This window comes from Athene cunicularia (assembly GCF_003259725.1).
Source record: "Athene cunicularia isolate RWA chromosome 12 unlocalized genomic scaffold, athCun1 chr12_part1, whole genome shotgun sequence".
NCBI classification, from domain to species: domain Eukaryota; kingdom Metazoa; phylum Chordata; class Aves; order Strigiformes; family Strigidae; genus Athene; species Athene cunicularia.
The window spans coordinates 7,993,218-8,011,854 of record NW_020799116.1 but is presented as its reverse complement, the minus strand read 5'-3'; the positions used below and the strand labels follow the sequence as shown (position 1 = coordinate 8,011,854).

Here is an 18,637-nt window from a genome sequence, read left to right as displayed (position 1 = left end):
TTTTTTTTTTTTTTTTTTTTTTTTTTTTTTTTTTTTTTTTTTTTTTCCCCCTCCATCGCTTGCTTACCTAATGTCTGTTCAAGGCTGGCATCTGGGTTTCCTGAGGGGCTGCTGTCAAGCATGAGCAGCTGGCAAAGTCCAGAGGGAGGATGAGGGATGAACTGGGTGCAAGGGCCCCCATGGGGCTGGAGGGGAAGAGATGCAAGATGTCCTCTGAGGATGTGGTGCTGCCTGGAGAGGATGGTAGATATTTGGTCAGGCTTGCTCTGCCTGTGTCTCCTGCCTCAAGAGCCTTCCCTCAAAAGCCCAACACAGGGGTGAGCAGGGGGGTGGTGGGGATCACAGAGGAGCAGCCTGTGAGAAGCCATCAAAGAGACGGGGGAGAGCTTCAGGGCTGGAGGGAGGCAAAGAGGCATCAAGGGCAGGGTGTGGGTCTCTGGAGGTAGGAAATTCTTTCTCTAAGGGGATTTTTTTTTAGTCCTCTGTAACAGGGAAAGCTGAGTTACTGTTTCAAGTGGGTCAGAGATGGATTCTGGGGTAGGGTAAAACATGGGAAGTTACCAGAATATCTCTGCACAGACAATCTCCAGAGATTTGTGTTGTAGAGACTTAAGCAAAGAATCAGGAGCTTAACTGATTTGCCTCCAACCTCCTGGCTGAGGAAAGGTCAGAACAGGTTGCAGGAGGGCAGACGTCTGCTCCTGCCCCACGGTGGGTACCGCTTGGTCAAGGGCGGAGGATGCTGCCCCTCCACGCAATGCCCGTTCTGGGACTGACACCTCATTTGCTCCTTTGTGTACTGTCAGGAAAGCTGTGTGATCCCACAGGATCTCTTCCCCCTGCCGAGTTCCCAGGAGGTCATACTGGAACAAAACATAACCATGGGCTTGTGCGTGGTAATGACCCAAGTGCAGTGCCTCGGCGCTGCAGGTGATAAGCACGTCTCCACCAGACGCTAATTTATTAGCTGTGTTCTGCCAGGGAAAGCAGATGTTGGATGAAGTATTTCATTGACTTGATACTTGTGGCAGATTTGCACTGATTGTTTCCTATTAACTTCCCTGATTTTTAGCGTTAGCTGTAGAGTTGCCTGTCTAGTCTTTTCTTGCTGTTATTTTAAGTACATTGCAAAGTGGTAGGAATGGTAACATCAGCACTCATGGAATGACACGACCTGTTTGAGAAACATTTCAGTTTTGAGTATGAGACCTTTATTTAATATAAGGAGAATACTGATGCCACAAAGGGGTGGCTGTTCATTCAGGAACATGACTAACCTCTTCCCCTCTGTCAGAGCGACTCTGCATCTACTGATAACACTGCCAGCAAGATCCCATGGCCTTTGGCAGTGTCAGAGGTGAGAAGCTGTCTGGATGCCGCTTGTCAGCTGAAAAATGTGGGGCCAGCAAAGGCTTTTCTGCAGCAGTTCATCCCTCTGCCTCGTGCCGCGGGAACTGATGCCACCTCTTTGGTTGTGGCTGCTCATCTGGGCGCCCCCTGCACCCCTGCCTGGGAGGGAGCAGCAGCGAGTATGTGGAACCACCATCAGTAGCATCAAGAAAGGCAGCCACACTGCAAAATTTCCTTGTGGGGAGGAGAGGGGTTAGTTTTTTACGTTGTGCACTCCTGGTATAGACCAAGAAGCAGCAACTATCCTGTTGCTATTTCGCTTTTGGCAAAGGGCTTTATCTCCTGGCTGAGATACTGTATATATCATCTTGAGGAAGGCTGAATTCATTTGTTCCTTGGGTTTTCATTTATTACTTGTTATATGGTTTTGGGTTTTTATTGCAGCGTGATCATCATTTTCTGAGCATTGCATTTGAACATGTTGGGAGAGGAGGATGAGATTTAGAGCCCCACAACCTTCTCCAGTGAGTGGGATCTTTCTGATGACCACAAGAGGCTGCGGTACAGACGTGCCTGTACAGTCTGAGACCTGTACAAATTAGCAAACCACCAATAAAGCAAGTGGGAGTCCCTTAGATTTTCCCTTTCCTGCAATGAGAAATAGTAAATGGGGAAAAGGAGAGAATTGCATGGAAAGTGTGTTGGCAATTGGCCCTGGAAAGCCACAGTGCCTGCAGTGAGGCAGAACGCTTGGGCTGTTGCTTTGCCAGATTTTTTTTAACTGGCTCAGCTGGTGGGGCTTACATGAAAGTCAGTTGATGCTCTGCAGGAGCCAGTTTTTTCATCATATCTTCAGTTCATGTGGCTATTTTAGGAAGGTGCCATGCAACCCAGAGAGCCTCTTGGCCCCCTGTTCCAGGCACTATGCTTTATCTCTAACTCTTTGCCAAACTTCAGCAGAGCCAACGTTTCCATGGAAAGTATCATCAAAAGGGCATTTGTACCAGCTTGTACTTAAGTCTTCTCCAGCCTGTCTCAAAACATTATTTCTGTGCATGTTGTATTCAGTCAGGTCTTCGAGTTTCTGTCCCTGCCTGGCTGGTCCTGAGACAAGAAGCACAGGGACACTGAGAGGTCAGGAATGCCTCTGTCCAGTCGCTATAATTGCTGCAGGTAAATACCCCATGAGTGTTGGGGACAAGGGTGTGCAGAGCCAGGGTGGGCTGTGGAGCCATTGGGAAGGATGGAGGTGGCACTTGGAGTCATCCTGGTGAGGCGTTGTGGGTCCTACAAGGTGGCTTGCCATAGCATGAAGACTGAAAGATGTAGCTAGCCACTTCAGTGCATTTTTGGCTATTTAACATTAAGCACATAGTGGCTTCTGTTAATAGCAAGATGACAAATGATTTAAGACAAAATCCTGGCCCTGTTAAAGTTAACGGTAAAATTAATCAACTACATTGGAGCCAGGACTTTAGCCAAACATTTCATTTATGACTTAAAGATTAGGAAGGAGAGGCAGTATGTCTGGAGACATGGTCTGCCCCCTGTAAAGCTGGTGGAAGCTGTTCTCTTGCCTTCAGAGGGATCATGGCAGGTTTATCACATGGGCATGAACCAGGCTGTGGTGCTGCAGCAGGGAGCCCACTGGCTGCTCGGGCTGGTGTGTGCAGAGACCAAGGGGAAACCTGAATTTTTGGACCCAGAGCCCAGATTTTTGTGTTTTGCAGGAGGTAGCAGTGAGTCCAGGAGACTTCAAGGGGAGGGCAGCCATGCAGTGGAATCATCCCTTGGGGGCTTTTGTGCTGCACTTCTCAGTGGCCAAGGAGGTGAAGAAGAGGCACGCAGTGGGATGTGATGTGACAGTGGGATGGGGGTGCATTGCCCTTCTCTGGATCTTCACCAGTGAGAGGGTGGACGGTTTTCATCCCCACACCCATCTGTTTCCCCCTGAGCACCTCCCACCACGGGACACTTGGTGATGGGCACCTGTGTTGGGTCAGGGAGGGCTTGTGAGCTGCGGACAGGCTCATGGGAAGTGTGCATCTAGGCAGTTTGAGACCTATGTGGATCCTTTAAAAAGTTTCCACGGAAATGCTGGGGTAAAACCAAACTCCTGTTTGTTATTTTTCAGCTTATTTCTTAAAGCTTTGAGTGCTGGAACATGATGAGGCTTTGCTCTCCCAACAGACACACCAGGAAGCTGAGGTCATTTAAACCATTCTAACTCTTTCCCTCTTCCCCCCAGCTGCATGCAGGCCCCTTCCTTCCAAAAGGATAGGCAAAGGCTTTTATTTTCCTGAGATGTGCCCGGTTAGTGCAGCTCCATATTGCAATACATTCTTGCATTTTATTTCATATTTTTATCAAGCTGTGCACATTTACAGGCCAGACGTAAACTGGCTGGTTGTATCAAAGTCAGTGAAGCAGTGTTGATCTAAGGCAGCTGAGGATCTGATCCGAAATGCCTTCAGGACTGAAGGAGGAAAACCCACCTAAATGCCTGTGAAAATCTCAGGTCAGTGTAGGGGCTTCAATATTCAGCTTTGAAATCTTACAGGCTTATGAGATATAGAAGAGGGGTTTGGGGGGGGAGGAAAAAAAAAAAAAAAGCCAAAACCCCCACACCCTTACAGGAAATTACTGATGATGCTTTATGGTTAACTGCAGCTCAGGGAGGGATTTTGAGATGAAATTCTCTGAAGTGTAAGGCTGGTTCTCTGGGCTCCTACACCTGCAAAGCAGCACTGGTGTCTCTGAATCACGGGTCAAAAGCAGGACAGCAAGATTTTGGCCCCCCCCCTCCATGCTGCAGGCGTTGTGGAGCCTGGTCAATGTGGCAAAGGGACAGCATTTCCTAACTGCACACATGCTTCTTGTGAGGGAGTGGGGATATTGCTCTTTTGCTTTTTGTTATCTGTATGCTTTTCCTCAGCTCTCTGACTGCTTGAGCCACTGTGGAATGATGTGCCTGTTTCAGGAATAAATGAGCCAGTTTTTATAATCCACGTGCTAATGATACACCGCAGCCTGATTTCTCGCTTTTAAAACTGCAGGCTTTGTGTGCTGGTCATTAATTTAGTGAAAATGGTTCCCCTTTCTCTCCACTGATGCATCCAGTGATAAGAGGGTTTTTTTCTGCCTGTAAAACATCTTCTGGAGCTGACTCACTTGCCAGTGAAGTTGAATTTCACATGGTTACCCTGCAAGGATCTTATGGAAATAACAAGTGCAGTTCTGTGCATCTGGGACTGAATCCCCAGTGTCACACTCGGGTGTTTTCCAGGCAGAGCCCCTGTGGGTGCTCAGTAGCTAGCGCCTGTGCTGAGCAAAAGGGTTTATCTTCAGAGAAAGGGAAGAGAACTGGGGGAAAAGGTTTGCTACTTCCAAAAGATTTTTCTCGTGGAGTTTGGGGTACTAAAGATGTGAAGCATCACATGGTTGGAGGGGTGGTCTTAAAGCTTCCAGCAGCGTGTGTTTGGATGCAGGACCCTGGCATGGCCAGCCTGCCCCTGGGCAGGTCGTGGTTACCCAACAGCTGTGCCACACGCAGCACGGTTGTGCCAGAAGTTGTGTGCGCGTGGGCTGCCGAATCATGGCATGTCCCAGACGAGAGCAGCTGGGATGTATGCACAGACCTCTGAGTGTTTTGGTGGCAGGAGCAGTTGCCAGTTTTGTCTCAGTTATGTGCAGCTTATGTATAATCCTCTCTTTCTTGGCCGCAGAGTTGTTAGGGTTTGGGGTTTTTTTTGGCATTCCCTAGTAGCGAAGACTCCAGACTTTCTTAAAACAAAAAAGGCTTAAAAATAGAAGTTGGTGTCAGATATGTCCAGCTATGCCAAGTGATGTCTTTGTAATTTGCCCAGTTCTGGAAGGTGAAAACTGGTCTGGAGGGGAGTGCAACACATTTGAGTTTGCTTCTGACCTGAACCCTTTACGGTTTCCCATTCCTAAGCAATGCTTCAGGAGGTACATTATATTCTGTCAGCTTTTTTGGGGGCTTAAGTTTTTTTTGAGGTTTCCTGTTTACACCCTGTCTAATTACTTTTTTTCTAGTTTCTTATTTTTTTCCGAACTGGATGACACACATGGATGTCTAAAAATATTGCATATAACAACCAGCTTGGAACAGGGAGGATGTTTCTGCTGAAGAGAAATAGCATAAATATCCCCCATATGGTCTTTTTCCCAAATAAACATTCAGGCTCAGGATATCACAGGGACTTGGTTTAAGTAGCCAAGTAGTAGGTTTTTTTCTTTCTGCCTTGTTGTTTTTTTTCTTTTTAAATTACTGATGTTTTGGAAAATTTGTCTCAGTGGTTTTAGGTGGAGAATTTGTCTTAATTTTTGTGTCACAAGTGAGATGGCTGAATAAATTTTTTTTTTCTAGCTATATAAAACCTTTCTGAACGTGTTAACATGCTATATATAATCATAATCTTGCCCTATGCTTTAATTTTCATGCATGGAGATTCTGGGAATTGTATGTTTCTTCATTATCAGCTGCTTTACTGAAGATCTGGGTGAATCAGGTTTCTCACTGAAAGCTTGCTGCCAGTACCTGCTTGTAAGTTAGGAGGGCTGCAATATTTTTATATTACTTCATTTTTTGCGTTGTACAGTGTTTGCCTTTTCATTCCTCTCCATTTTTGAGTTTTTATTGTTGTACTTGTGTGCAGAGCATAGAAGTGTCTTTGGGAAACAATAAAAATCCATCATCCCAGTATCTCAGTATGGTTTTGCCAGAAATGGAGCTGTGTTATGTCACTCTGCTAATTTCCTATTGGGAATGAGATGAGATGCAGGGATACTTCATGGATTTAATGCTGCTACTTCTTTTACTGTATAATAGTTTAAGTGTTAGCAGGGTTTTAAAAATAACTGCTAAAAAGATCAACTTGGGGACATGTTGCAAAAATATAACATAATTGTTCATTTGTACAGACAATGCAAAATCAATGAGAATAAGCTGAAAACAGATGTTTGTATATGCATCTCAAAACTGCTCACGCCACCTCTTAACTGAGCCAGACAGCTGTGCTCATCTTGTGATGGATTGGTCCAACTACAGAGAAAATCAATTATATTGTTCAGATTAGTAAAGCATGCTGAATTAAAGATGAAAGAAAATGTATCTGCAAGAGACTCCCAGGGTGTTGGGTCTTTGAGGAGCCCCGTGTCCTGAGAGCTGGGGAGCCAAGTGTGAATCCTTTTCAGAGCCCAGGGAAGCAGGCCTGGGAGTGGGTGTGCTGTGGGGAAATAAATCACACTGGTGTTATTGCGGGAGTTGAAAATGGGTCTCCGGTCACTGAGCTGGAGGCACTCTTATGGCTAAAATCCTTTTGTATCCAGTGATGCTGTGGTGGTGAAGTCCTCTTTATGAAGCTTTCCAGCTTCTCTTCAGGCAAGAGGAGAGGACCAGACCACTGATACTTGTGACTGTGCCAGAGTGTGTGACACTGATGTGCCGCAGTCATGTTGCACCTCTGTGTTCCTGTGTTGGGGCAATATGGGGCTGGTGGAAGGTGACTGATACTCCAAAGCTTGTGAGGTGGTCTTGCGGCTGGAGCCTCTGGAGCTTTAGTTCTGCTCCCTGTACAGATGAGGCTTGCAAAATGTGAGTACTGCCTGGTATATAGGCAGCCTGTCTGCACAGGGGGGCAGCTCCACGTGAGGAGAGGGTTGTCCCCTGGACATGACCTCTCTGGTGGGCGACATTCCTGACACAGGATGGGCTGGTGTTGCTCTGTAATAGTAACAGGGAGTGATTTGCTTCTGATTGTGTTTGTAAGTACCGAGTAAGCCAAGTGAAGTGCTCTCTGCCCCATCAGGAATGGGGTGGGGATACTTGAAGTGAGCTCTTGCACAGCTGCAGAAACCAGGGTGCTGGCTGCTGAAGCCTTGGGTCTGCAAGAGGAGGATAAGGGCTGATGTTTGGGCTGCTCTAGTTAACACCACCGTGTTTCAGGGGACTGGAGCCTGCAAGTGCAAAGCTGGTGGTCACCCCAGCAGATTTGTGTCCTTGGACCAGGCTGTGGTGTCACGCAGTGAGTATGCATGTTGTGCCTCTCAGCCCAGGTGGGGAAGGCATCTTGGCAGGGCTGTAGCACTCAGGTGTGTGTGCATGGGCTGGGGGGGGCAGAGGGGTGCAGGCAGAAAATGGAAAGGGCTCTGGAGCCCCTCTCTTCCTTGGGCTACAGCCGGCGTGGCCCTGGGCATTGCTGTCGTGTCCCACCGTATGACAGAGCATTCCTGGGGTGACATGAGCCTGTCACCACGTAGAGCTCTGGGGATACAGGCGAGAGCTGACAGGTTTGTCGCAGTAATGGCATTTCATGGTGCTCTATTGCTGAGCACCCTGGCATCTTCTGCAACTTCTTGACTGAGCTTTCCAGTACTCTGGGAAGCAGCTGTATGATTTCTTCTGAGATGAGATTCCTGGAGAGTCAGGTACTAAATGTTATCTGTATCTGTAAATCAGGCTTTTGAGCTGTCCTTATGTCGTCTTATCAATAAAATTGGGGATAAGTATACCTTGCCTATCTTCAGGGGTGTCATGAAGTTTAATTACTTTACTTTTCAGGTGCTTTGCAATTACTTTGGATAGCTGAATAGAAATATAGATTATGATTGTTATTTCTTTTATGTTTTAATCTTCTTGGCAACCTTCCTTTCTCCTCAGCACAAGGCTTTGTGGATGTGTTTTCTATTGTAGAAACCTTTTTTACTTAACAACAGACAATCAAGGCAATTAAAACAGTCAGAAGTGATTAATGTGACTTCACTGGGTGAAAGCTAAAGCAGCTAGCAATTAAATAATGGCAACCCTTGTGCTATCTCAGGGCAACAGATGGGAAATGATTTAAAAGCACTATTGGATCAGACACTTCGCAACAGGGGCAGATTGGTAACTGTGTGTCAGAGCCAGAATATGCACCACCTTGAAGGGTGTGCTGATGAAATGATTAATTGATTGTAACATGCGACTTATTTATGACTGTGCAATGGCAGACCTTCAGCTCTCAGGAACAAATGGACCCATGATCAGATCGTAATGGATTTAAGGGCTCCAGACAGCACGTTCGGCGAGTGGATAAATTGCAGGGAGCGTACTGGAAGCCGCAATTGGGATGCTGCAGCTTTGCTTCCAAAACCTGAGGATTAAAGCAGTGGAAGTGGTACCCTGCTGGGAGCAGGGGCCTGGGGCTAGTGCAGCTCTGGGCTGATGTCTCTTCGGGGTGCAGTACTGTGGGGTGAGGCTGTGGTTTGCATGGGGGGGCATCGCTGCTGTCTCCGTGATGGTGCAGTCTCTGCTTTGCACCCCTCTATTCACAAGTCACTCTTCATCTGGCACTACTTTACAGATTCAAGTTCGCAGCAGTAGGAGAGGTGAAAAGGAAAGGGGTTTCTTCCAGCTAGACTTATCCTGCAAATGGTCCTTCCACCAGTATTGCTGTTCGGATGAGTGATGCGATGATACGTGTTTGGCAGTGCCATAAGTTGCCAGTGCTGGTGCCGCAGATGCTATAGCTCAGTATTCATGAACACTAGACAGAGTTGTGCCCACAGATGCTCGTCTCTGACCTGTTTGTGGAGCTCCTCAGGAGGGGACTCCCTCTTGGCACTTGGTCAAAACGAGCTCAATTAGTTGAAACAATAAAGCTTTGTTAATTTGACAACTTCTGTCTGAACCGGCTGGCTGGTGACAGAAGAGGCAGTGTCTCGGCAGCCCTCGCTGAGCAAACACTCGGGCCTTGAAATGGGGGCAGTGCTGGGGGGAGGTGGGATGTCTCTTTTTGACTATACTGAAATTAGGTATAAACTGTATTTATTTTTAAGTCTTTATAAGGTTTGCACATGAGGCATCCCAGCGCAGGAAGTGATGAGGGGGGTGCTGGTGGCAGCAGAGCTCAGCCCTGTCCTTGTCCCCATCCTTGTGGAGCCAGAGGGATGTGAAAGGAGAAACCGCTGTGTGTTGCCATTTAATCCCCCGGGAGCCCCTAGCTAAGCAAACCACCCTCGACCTCTGCTCACAGCTCAGAATTTATAGTCTGTGAGAAGCTTGTGCTGTCAGGAAAATGAGTTACTCTGAGGCTGGGAGAATAAATATAAAAGCCAGGTTTCCTTTACCAGCTCTCACCCGGAGAGTGTTGCAAAACCAGTCCTTGCCAAAGCCAGTGAGACAGAATTAGAACAGATTTTAAATAATGTAAAAGCTTACATGGAAATGTATTAGATTTCAAAGGGCAGATATTAAAAGGGCATAATGTGCAGCTATTTCTGAACTGCTCTTTCTTAGAGAAGGGCACGTTGTTTGCAGGAGATAAATGGGACACGAAGTGAGAACCAAGGTGGTCCAGATGTAACGTTAGAAGTTGTAAAGCTCATCCTGTTCTTAATCATTCATTTCAAGCACCTGTCTTGACATGTGCAAGCACCTGTATAATAATCCTATGGAGATAAGGACTTCTAATGACTGTGAAAAGTTATCCAAGGGAGATCATTAATGTACCAGTAGAGACTTCATCTAGACTGGAGATGAGGTCCTCTGTCAAGGGACGGAATCTAGGCTGATCCGTCTGCAGGGATGATTGGATAAACGGGGATTTCATGGGTCCCTGGTCATCTCCTCACCAGAGCAAAAGGCCATGGCTGCTGCTTGTGTCTATGGTACTAGCCAAGCTGGTTCATCCCCAAATTAAATTCTTGCAGCATTTATGTCACTTCTATCTGATCCTGAGTGCTACTAAGCACCCTTAATACCGTTTTGAAGTCGATGGGAGCTCACAGTGATAAGGCAGCTCTCCAGCCCGAGTCCTTCGAGTCGATTCCCTTATCGGTGCAGATTAAACGCTTGCTACATGCTGTTCTTGACCCTGAGCCACGTGTGATCCAGTGCAATCCATGAAAGCCATGGATCCTGCCCTCCCTCACAGTGCTGTGTTGCTGTCTTTGCAGATGACAGAGGGCCGGCACTGCCAGGTACATCTCCTCGATGACAGGAACTTGGAGCTGCTGGTTCAGGTACAGACCCCACTCTTTTGGGCACTGGTAGCACAGTGCCAGATTCCTCTGCTTATTTTCTTTAGCAGTCTTATTGGGGACCGATGCGTAAGGAATGTTTGAAACAAAGTTATATCCCTTACTAGAGCAACTCATAGAAGTGGAGTAAACGGGCATGCTTTCAGGGACACGTGCCCTTCCTCAGACCTGAATTAGCAGGAGCGTTTCCCTTGGGCATTGGTCCACAGTGGGCAAAATATCTGCCATCAGTTCTGTGCTTTTTCATCTGCTTTCACCAAATTCCATGAAGTGTATTAAACGCACCCCTTGTGGTGGTGTGTTGGTTTTAATTTAGAAGGAAAGAAGAGATTGTATGTTTGGGAATGTGTTTTATTCCTGTAATGGAACCCAAAGCATGAGATCGTCTAGTACACAATATTTTCTTAATTGAAAAATCTCTCCTGCTGTAAGTGCAGAAAAGTCTGAGCTGCCTCCTTTACCCCCAGAAAGAGGAAAGCAGCAGTCGGTCCATGAGCTTCAGCTTGATGTCGTGGGTTAAGTACATAATTGCCTCTCTGTGCTCTGCACACCCCGCACAGCTCCATGGAGACACCGAATCCGACTGCCTGAGTCTGATGGAGCCACTTCTCTGAGTTGTACAACAAGGTTTTAACTTGGCCATGTTTACTTAAATGTCAGTATTTGCAGAGAAAAATCTTTATTATATATGAAAAGCCTGGACTGAAATTAATGAAATTATTTTTATTCTTTCAATAGCCCAAACTTCTGTCGCGGGAGTTACTGGATCTGGTGGCCTCACACTTCAACCTGAAAGAAAAGGAGTATTTTGGGATAACGTTTATAGATGATACGTAAGTATGTTAATTTATTTTAAACAGCTGCGTGATTATTGCAATGTGGAACCTATCCCCGACACTGTGGCAGCTCACTGTGATGGAAAAATTCCTTTTTCTTTTGAAGAAAGATTTTCCTGCCTTCTGCTTGTGCTGCTTGGCTGAGGAAAGGGGAAGGCACAAAACAAAAAATATTCGGAAAATTTCTCTAGGCGTAAACCAGAGAACACTTGTAAAATACCTTCCTGGTGCTTTCTCTTTTCATGTTTGTCTCACAAAGTGAAAAAATTGATTCAGCAATAATTTCCCACATGAACACCCTCAGCTTTCCTACTCTGCACTTTTAGTAACAACAAAAAGGTTTTGCATTTATGTTCAAGATGAATTGCTTTGCCCTTTAATCTAAATGTAGTATTGAGTCTTTTAAACCCAAGCTTCCCTAGCAGCAGTGAAATATGAGGTTAGTCTTTCCCATAAACAACCTTCCTCTAGCTTCCCTCTTTCTTTTAGGTATCCAAGCTGTTCTGCAGACTACTGAAAAGAGCTGCAAAAGCAGAATGTGCTGGAAATGCCCAATCCTCCCTTCCCAGCTGTGGGGAGTGTGCAGGGGTGTTGGGTGCAGTTTCTCAAGGATGCTGATGCAGTGGGCAGCTCAGGCAGCCCTTGCCCGTCCCCTGCCACTCTCCTCCGACAGCTGCTGCCGGGCTGGGTGAGATGCTGTGGCTGTGCTCTGGAGCTCCGCAGAAGATCCGCTTCTGTGGTGTTAACCTGGAGTTATCTGGGTTAACTGAAATCTCAGCTGGTGTTTAGACTCCTCTGTCAGCATTACATTGAAATGCTTCCCCGTGTCTGCTGGGTGCAGGACTCTGCTCCGCAGCGCCCGCGTCTCCGAGTTACCTTCAGCTCCCCAAAAAAAGCTGGAGCAGAGCTGTTTAAGGCAGTGGGGAAATGGAGTTGTGCACTAATACAGCCCCTAAATAAACATCCTTTTGTTTAATGGGAGTAATATTAGTCCCTGCTGCTCTCCATTGCTGCTTTTTATGGTGTCCTGGATGGAAGCCTTCGCCTACGAATAACGTTGGAGCTGTGTTTGGGGCCACCCTGCCAAGGCAGTTCCCCTCTGCAGGTACAGGACTAGCTCTGGGGAATGGGCTGGTGTTCATGGACCTGGTAGGAGCTGCGCACTCCAGAGCCCCAACCACAGCAGTGTGTTATTTTTACCAGCCACTCACATCTTGGGTTCTCCCTAGAATATATTTGCCACATCCTTGTGCTTTCAGATGTTGGAAAATACCTTCTTCAATCTCTTCTGTAAATCCCTTGAGGGTGCTGTTTGCACTTGGCTTATTTTTTTCCCCCCAGAAGAGCTGCCATGAAATTCTTCTGGATGTTTTTGGTTGCTGGCATTCCCTCACGGCAAGCTTTAAAGTGCTGCCAGGGGATTACCTAAAAGCTGTTGGCTTCCTCAGAAACACCACTGGGACGCCAGAGGCTGCCTTGGATGTACAGGGCTGGGCTGGGTGCTTGGAGGGAGCGTGTGGCCTCTGGAGGGCACCCATGTCCCAGCCTTTTTGGGCAGCCACAGACTTCTGCGGTCCTCCTCAGCTCCAGGGTCCTCAGGGAGGTTATTGGGGTTTGGGGGATTTTTGTTTTCTCTCTGGTTTCCCATTTCAATCAGAGAAGCTGCTGCAGAGAACACCATGTTTTATACAGCTGCCTCATTTAAATAGTGTGCCTGTGGTAAACCCCTCTGCTCCAAAGTGGGGTTTTATGTCACACTGGGACTAGGGATTGTGTGGAAGAGAAGTAGTAGGGGGATATGGCAGCAGCACTGTGCAATCCCTGTGTAGCACCACTGATCAGACCTATTTCTGCTGTGGGCAAACACCCAGCCTCTGCTACAGATCGGTTCCCCCTGCTAGACATGAGAAGTCAATGGAAGTGTCTCCACCTATAGCAAAGGAGGCTGTTTCCATAATACTTAGTTTTTCTGGGTGCTGTGCTATGGCTGTCATTGTGCCGCTGAAAATATAATTGCAAAGAGCATTCTCTACCATACAAAAGTGAGTGACATCAAAATCTGAAAGTTAGGAAAAAAGGAGATCATTTGAGATGCTTGTCTGCCTCAGAGCTGAATCTTGCACTTTGTAAAGTAACGCTCTAAAGAAAGAAAAGACCCCGTTTCTGTATTTCCTGCCCCAGTTTTTAACCATCTATCCAACCTGTTTCCACAGAGGTCAGAGTGTGTGGCTGCAGCTGGATCACCGAGTTCTGGACCATGACTTGCCCAAGAAACCAGGCCCGGCAACTTTGTACTTTGCCGTTAGGTGAGTAATTGTTTCCACAAAGAAAACATTACCACTTAGGTTTATTTATCACCAGGGGTTTTTGTTTAAAGGAACTGATTACAGATTTGATAAAGGAAATAAATGTCAAAGCGATATATTTTTAGAAGGAGATTAAGTTCTGGATAAGTGCTGCTCTCTTTTGTATTTAAGTACAAAATAAAATAGCTTGGGAGCTGCTACTTCTTAAAATGCTTCTAGGACACTGTTTTTTATTTAAACCCACAGTATTTAAAATATCATCTTTGCCTGACTTGTCTTTAGTAGTGCTAAATTTTAATACAGTTTGTTTAAACAATTGTACTTACTTTTTTTAAGAGTTGTCTGTACTTGAAAGAGATTGCTGATGGCTTCTTTGCTCATACAGTTTAAGACAGTCCCAGGAGAGAATAAAATCCCTGGCAGAGTGATGATTTTGGCCAATGTAATTGCATTACTTGAGGGCTTTTGCTGGCAAAGCGCTGCTGGTTAAGAGCCTGAAAAAATGATGTCCTACAAAACGGAGCTGTGCTGGCAGAAAAGACCAATCATCATATTCTTAATATTGTTGGAGAGTTTGTTTTCCTTACAATCTGTGAGGAAAATGAGAGCAGAGTGACCTCACTTGCTTTTCATATCTTGGTAAATTTATGCCTCGTGCGCTTAATTATCGGAAGCACTTCCAAGGCAGAGCCTCTTGCGTAGTTGGGTTGGTTGGCACTGTCACCTCGCCATGTCCTCTGCACCCTGATCGTTGAGGGAACGGTTCAAACAAGTGGCACTTTGTTTTTGCTGAATATGTCCTTATTTATGATGGAGTTCAGAGCTTCTTTTCCCTTCCCCACTTTTGACAAAGGAAAAAAAAAAATTAAAAGGGATGATGGGATCTTCAGTATGTTCACTGTGTTTGAGGATTTAGGAAGTTCAAATCAATGACTGTCCAAGACAGCTGTGAAAGCAATCACAATACTTGAGCATTTCTTTGGGATTAATGCTGTTGGCTCATGATGTTCATTTTGTCCCTCTGTTGCAAGATAGCCCTCTACAGGACAGGGTATGCAGAGACCTGGGCAAGAGTTAATGTGTGAGGAGTGGGCTTGGAAAGATCAACTTCTAGAAGCTGATTTTAAGCCTGACTTCTCTGGGGTTGTGAGATCCAAAACAAGCAATTAGGAGCCAAGGAGGTAGGCAGTGAGTGAGAAACGGAGCAGGAGGAGGAGGATGCACAAATAATTAGCAATATAGAAACTATCTGATCTGTAGAAAATAGATACTCCAGCAGAAAAGCCACTTCAAAACCTGCAGTTTTCTACTTTTGTTACAACTTTTTAGGTGAGTGAGTGACTCCAGGCCTTTGCTGTATGGCATGTGCTTTGAGTGGTCAGACGCTTTATCTCCTGTGAACACATTTGCTTTGTCATAGCCTGTTCCTTAATTAAACTCCCATGAAAGCAGCAGAAATACACAGCTGCAGCTGTGTGCGCTGTCAGCTTGACTGGAAAAGCATAGTTGGGCATGGGGCAAGTGGCGTGGCGGGGATGGACGGAGAGGCCCGGTGCTTGGTGCTCGTTCCCCTGCGCTGGATGGTCTCCAGCCATGCACGATGTGACAGCAGTGGATGCTGCTGCAGGGACAGGGTGTCCCTTGGGATGGGTGAGACCTCCTGCATGTGCCATGCCTTCTACGTGTTTGAAACAAGTTCAACTGTTAATAGAATAAATACTGCTTCAGTATCACTTCTGGTTGAGATGCAGGTATAACGAGGCAGGGCACTGAGCTGCTGTCCTCATAAGTGTCAAATGTGCAACAAACCCAGTTCTCTGTATTTGTTCACTGGACAGTTTCCAGTAGCAACACTGGAAATGGGGGGGATCCCCGGATACCTGGTTGTAACCCTCCTTTTGTTCATAACTCCTTGACCCTGAGCTATTGCTATTCAGTAATGAAACACATAATCTTTTCAGATTTTAATTAATTTTCTTTAACTGGCATAAACTCAGTGTAGTCACGTAAGTTTTCATATGGCACACGCAGCTGGTGAAGGGTCCTATAATGCTGATTTAGGGCTTATAAAAGTGTCATTCTAGTTTCAAGGGTACTGACAACATCAGAAATAAAAGCAAAACATACACTTTATGATGTTCCCAAACCTGCATGTCATCCCCTAGGCACCCTTATCTCTGTGGTCCAGTGTTCCCCATCTGTACTGTGGTGATAAGAGCATAAAGCTTGAACTACAGAAGAAACAGAGTGTGCAGCTGGACTTGGGTAGAGGGCAGCGCCTCCTCAGTGCCCTCTCCCTAAATCCACAGATCCTACAGTCTCCTGGCCTGTACCAGCAGTGACTGGGAGCCACGAGTACTATCCTGCTTCTAAGGGTAAGTCAGCCATGCCTGACTATTAGTTGAAAGGAACTGCAAGTGAAAATGAGGTCATCGGTTAAGGAAAATGACCTTTTTGGTGTAGTGGAGGGAGAAAAAGGCTTTAGTAGGCTGAGAAAGGTCCATGCCATGAAGGGTCAGTCCAGCATCAGGTTGGGAAAGGATGAAGAGTGAGGCTCCTGCCCTCTGACGCTCTGCATTTCTGGAGAGAAACACTCAACTGTATTTAAAGTGAAGCTTAGCAAAGCTGTTGGGAAAAAACCCATTATATCAAGAGCAATCAAGAGAGGGTGGAAATACCTGTGGCTCCTACAGTTCTTGGTGAAAGGTGAGTCATGGAAATGTAAAATAGCCTTTCAAATGTCTGGGGCAGGTTGCTGGGCTTGGGTCTGCCCCTTGGACAGGCTGCATGCCTGTAAAATGGGCGAATTATCTCCTTATCCTGAAGAAGTATTCTGGGGAGTGCTTTAAAATTAATTTGGAATGTGCTGTAGGAATGCAAAATAGTAAAACAAGTACTATTTAATGTATTGCTTGTCTTGAGTCATGGCATAAATACTTCATATGTTCTTAACAAGCACAACAGGCACTAGCTTTACTGCTTTCTACGACATGTTCAGTGCTGCTGTGGACTTGTCCAGTGTCCTGCAACTCATCTACCCCAAGAGATCAGTGGCTGGAGCTTGAGGCTGCGTGTAGCCTCAGGAGCACCATGGGGCTGTGGAAGGATTGGCCTGGTTGATAACCATAGTGGGCTGCGTGCCCCGTGTTGGCCATTGAACCGTCCTGCTATTGAAGGCAAAACACTGAGAAGCCCTGTTGTGGTCTGCGGTGGTGGTGATTGCCCAAGTCTTTGCTTGGCTGGAAAAAAAGTGCGCTTTCTCTCTAGTATGAGGTGGAGGAGTCTGGATCCAATGCATTCATCCTTCATAAGGAGCCTGAAACACAGCTATCCTGCTTTTGGATCCACCTAAAGGAGGATTGACAGGCCCACATTCAGACAAATTTGTATCTCTTTAAACTGACTTGGCAGTTCCACGCGCCTCAAATTATAGACGTGTTTTCTCCACACCATTTAATGCGTCCCGGCACTGTTTGGTTTGGTGCCCTGAGTGAGTCAGAGAAGCGCACAGACAGGTTGTGTGCAGTTTTTGCAGAGTGCCGGTGGCATACGTGATGTTTGGTGTAGCTCTATAACAAACTGGGACCCATCTGCTAATTTTGGCTGGGCTGGAGTAACCAGTAATGGGATGGCTTTTGTTGGTGTGTGCCTCTGAGATGCACCCATGGCCCAGGGAGGAGGAAGGCTGGGGAGGAAGGCAGAGTGCTCTGTGCAGAGCTGTGCCTGTGAGGCTGACCCAGTTGCAGCTCTTCCATGTAAACCCCTGGTTTTGGGGCTCCTGTTGCCAATAGGATGTATGTGTCAGTGGGATGGACCTGGCCCCAAAGTGTTCCTTGTGTGGCTTTTTGCTTGTCTGCTTGAAGCAAAGCTAATGGCTCTCGGCCCATCCAGGAAATCGCTGGGCTGGCTTCCCAACCTGCAACACGTTGTTTGGAGTCACCTTTTCCACTTGTATGCTTTTGTCTGCGTAGGAGGGATGGGCTTTGCTGCTTTAACATTTGACAGGGTTTTCAAATGAGTTAAGTCATCAGATATCTGCGATCTGTTGAACAGGGAGTTTGTCGTTCCCTGTGTGCCGTCAGCCCGTGATTTCCTGCTTGTTCCCTCCTAATAGTCAGGAAATTAAGTGCAGTAGCTCATAGTTCCTTTGCAGTATTTTTTTATTGGAGAACAAAACACTGAGGAAATAAAATTATTTGGGAGGAAGATGAAACGTATTCAAGAAAATAATTGTTTGGGGTTTTCTTAATTTTCAGGTTCTACATTGAAAGCATTTCCTTTCTCAAGGACAAAACTACAGTCGAGCTGTTCTTTCTGAATGCCAAGTCCTGCGTGCACCAGGTAAGCCGCAGTGTTCCTTTGGAGATCCTTGTGCATCTCCCATTTGTTGCTTTTTTTTGCCACCTACATGGTCCTGCAAACTAGTTAGGAGCTGTGTCTAATTTCTAGATCTCATTGAAATTTTAAAATCTCAGCATGCTTTCTCTCTTACTTCACTTAAATGCTGATGCTTCAAGAAAATGGATGAGTATGATGGTTTCCTTGTCCTGTTTTCACAGCCCTGCTGTGTGCTCACTGCACTAGAGTAAGTCTTAAATACTCAAAAGCTCTTAAGCTGTTTGAAATCTGGGTTGTAACTTTACAGGTAGGCTCTGTCTTAGTGGCGTATCCTTCTATACACTGCATAGTAAATGCTTAAGGCAAGTTCCTTTTTTCTGATCTCGAGTCAAACTTGTCTCAAGAAAAAAAAGCCCTGTGAGGAAGGTTCTATGCTGTGAACTTGGTTCCTAGTTCCCTGATTTTCTTCCTTAATTCAGTGAAGTAGTAAAGTAATAAACCCTATAAAGTAGTAATCAAATGTAGTTATTAAAACACTTTTAATATTTACTCTCTAAGAAGCTTCCAGTGTTTTCTTAAAATGTTTGAACTGGTAGAACATATTTTTAACAGGTACTTTATTATACGATAGCAAAAATCTTAAATAGGGTTGGTCTGCTGCGGATTCATCTTGGTCTGGAAAAAGGGTGATGTGGCAGCCCCCTTCAGCGTGCCCCTCATAACCATTGGTGCAACAGCAGCTGCGGTTCAATGAACTTTACTCTA

The 18,637-nt window shown here is 46.0% G+C and overlaps 1 protein-coding gene across 1 annotated transcript in view; it reads left to right on the top strand.

Moving 5' to 3' along the window:
- The window catches only part of LOC113484872 (FERM domain-containing protein 4B-like), a 30,005-nt gene extending 11,772 nt beyond the window's left edge, over window positions 1–18,233 (top strand). Inside the window, exons 2-6 of the mRNA XM_026857555.1 lie at window positions 10,309–10,374; window positions 11,131–11,225; window positions 13,442–13,534; window positions 17,791–17,905; window positions 18,180–18,233. Of these exons, the coding sequence (XP_026713356.1) occupies window positions 10,309–10,374; window positions 11,131–11,225; window positions 13,442–13,534; window positions 17,791–17,905; window positions 18,180–18,233 (423 nt within the window). The remainder of the gene's footprint in view (window positions 1–10,308; window positions 10,375–11,130; window positions 11,226–13,441; window positions 13,535–17,790; window positions 17,906–18,179) is intronic.
- Window positions 18,234–18,637: the final 404 nt, after the last annotated feature.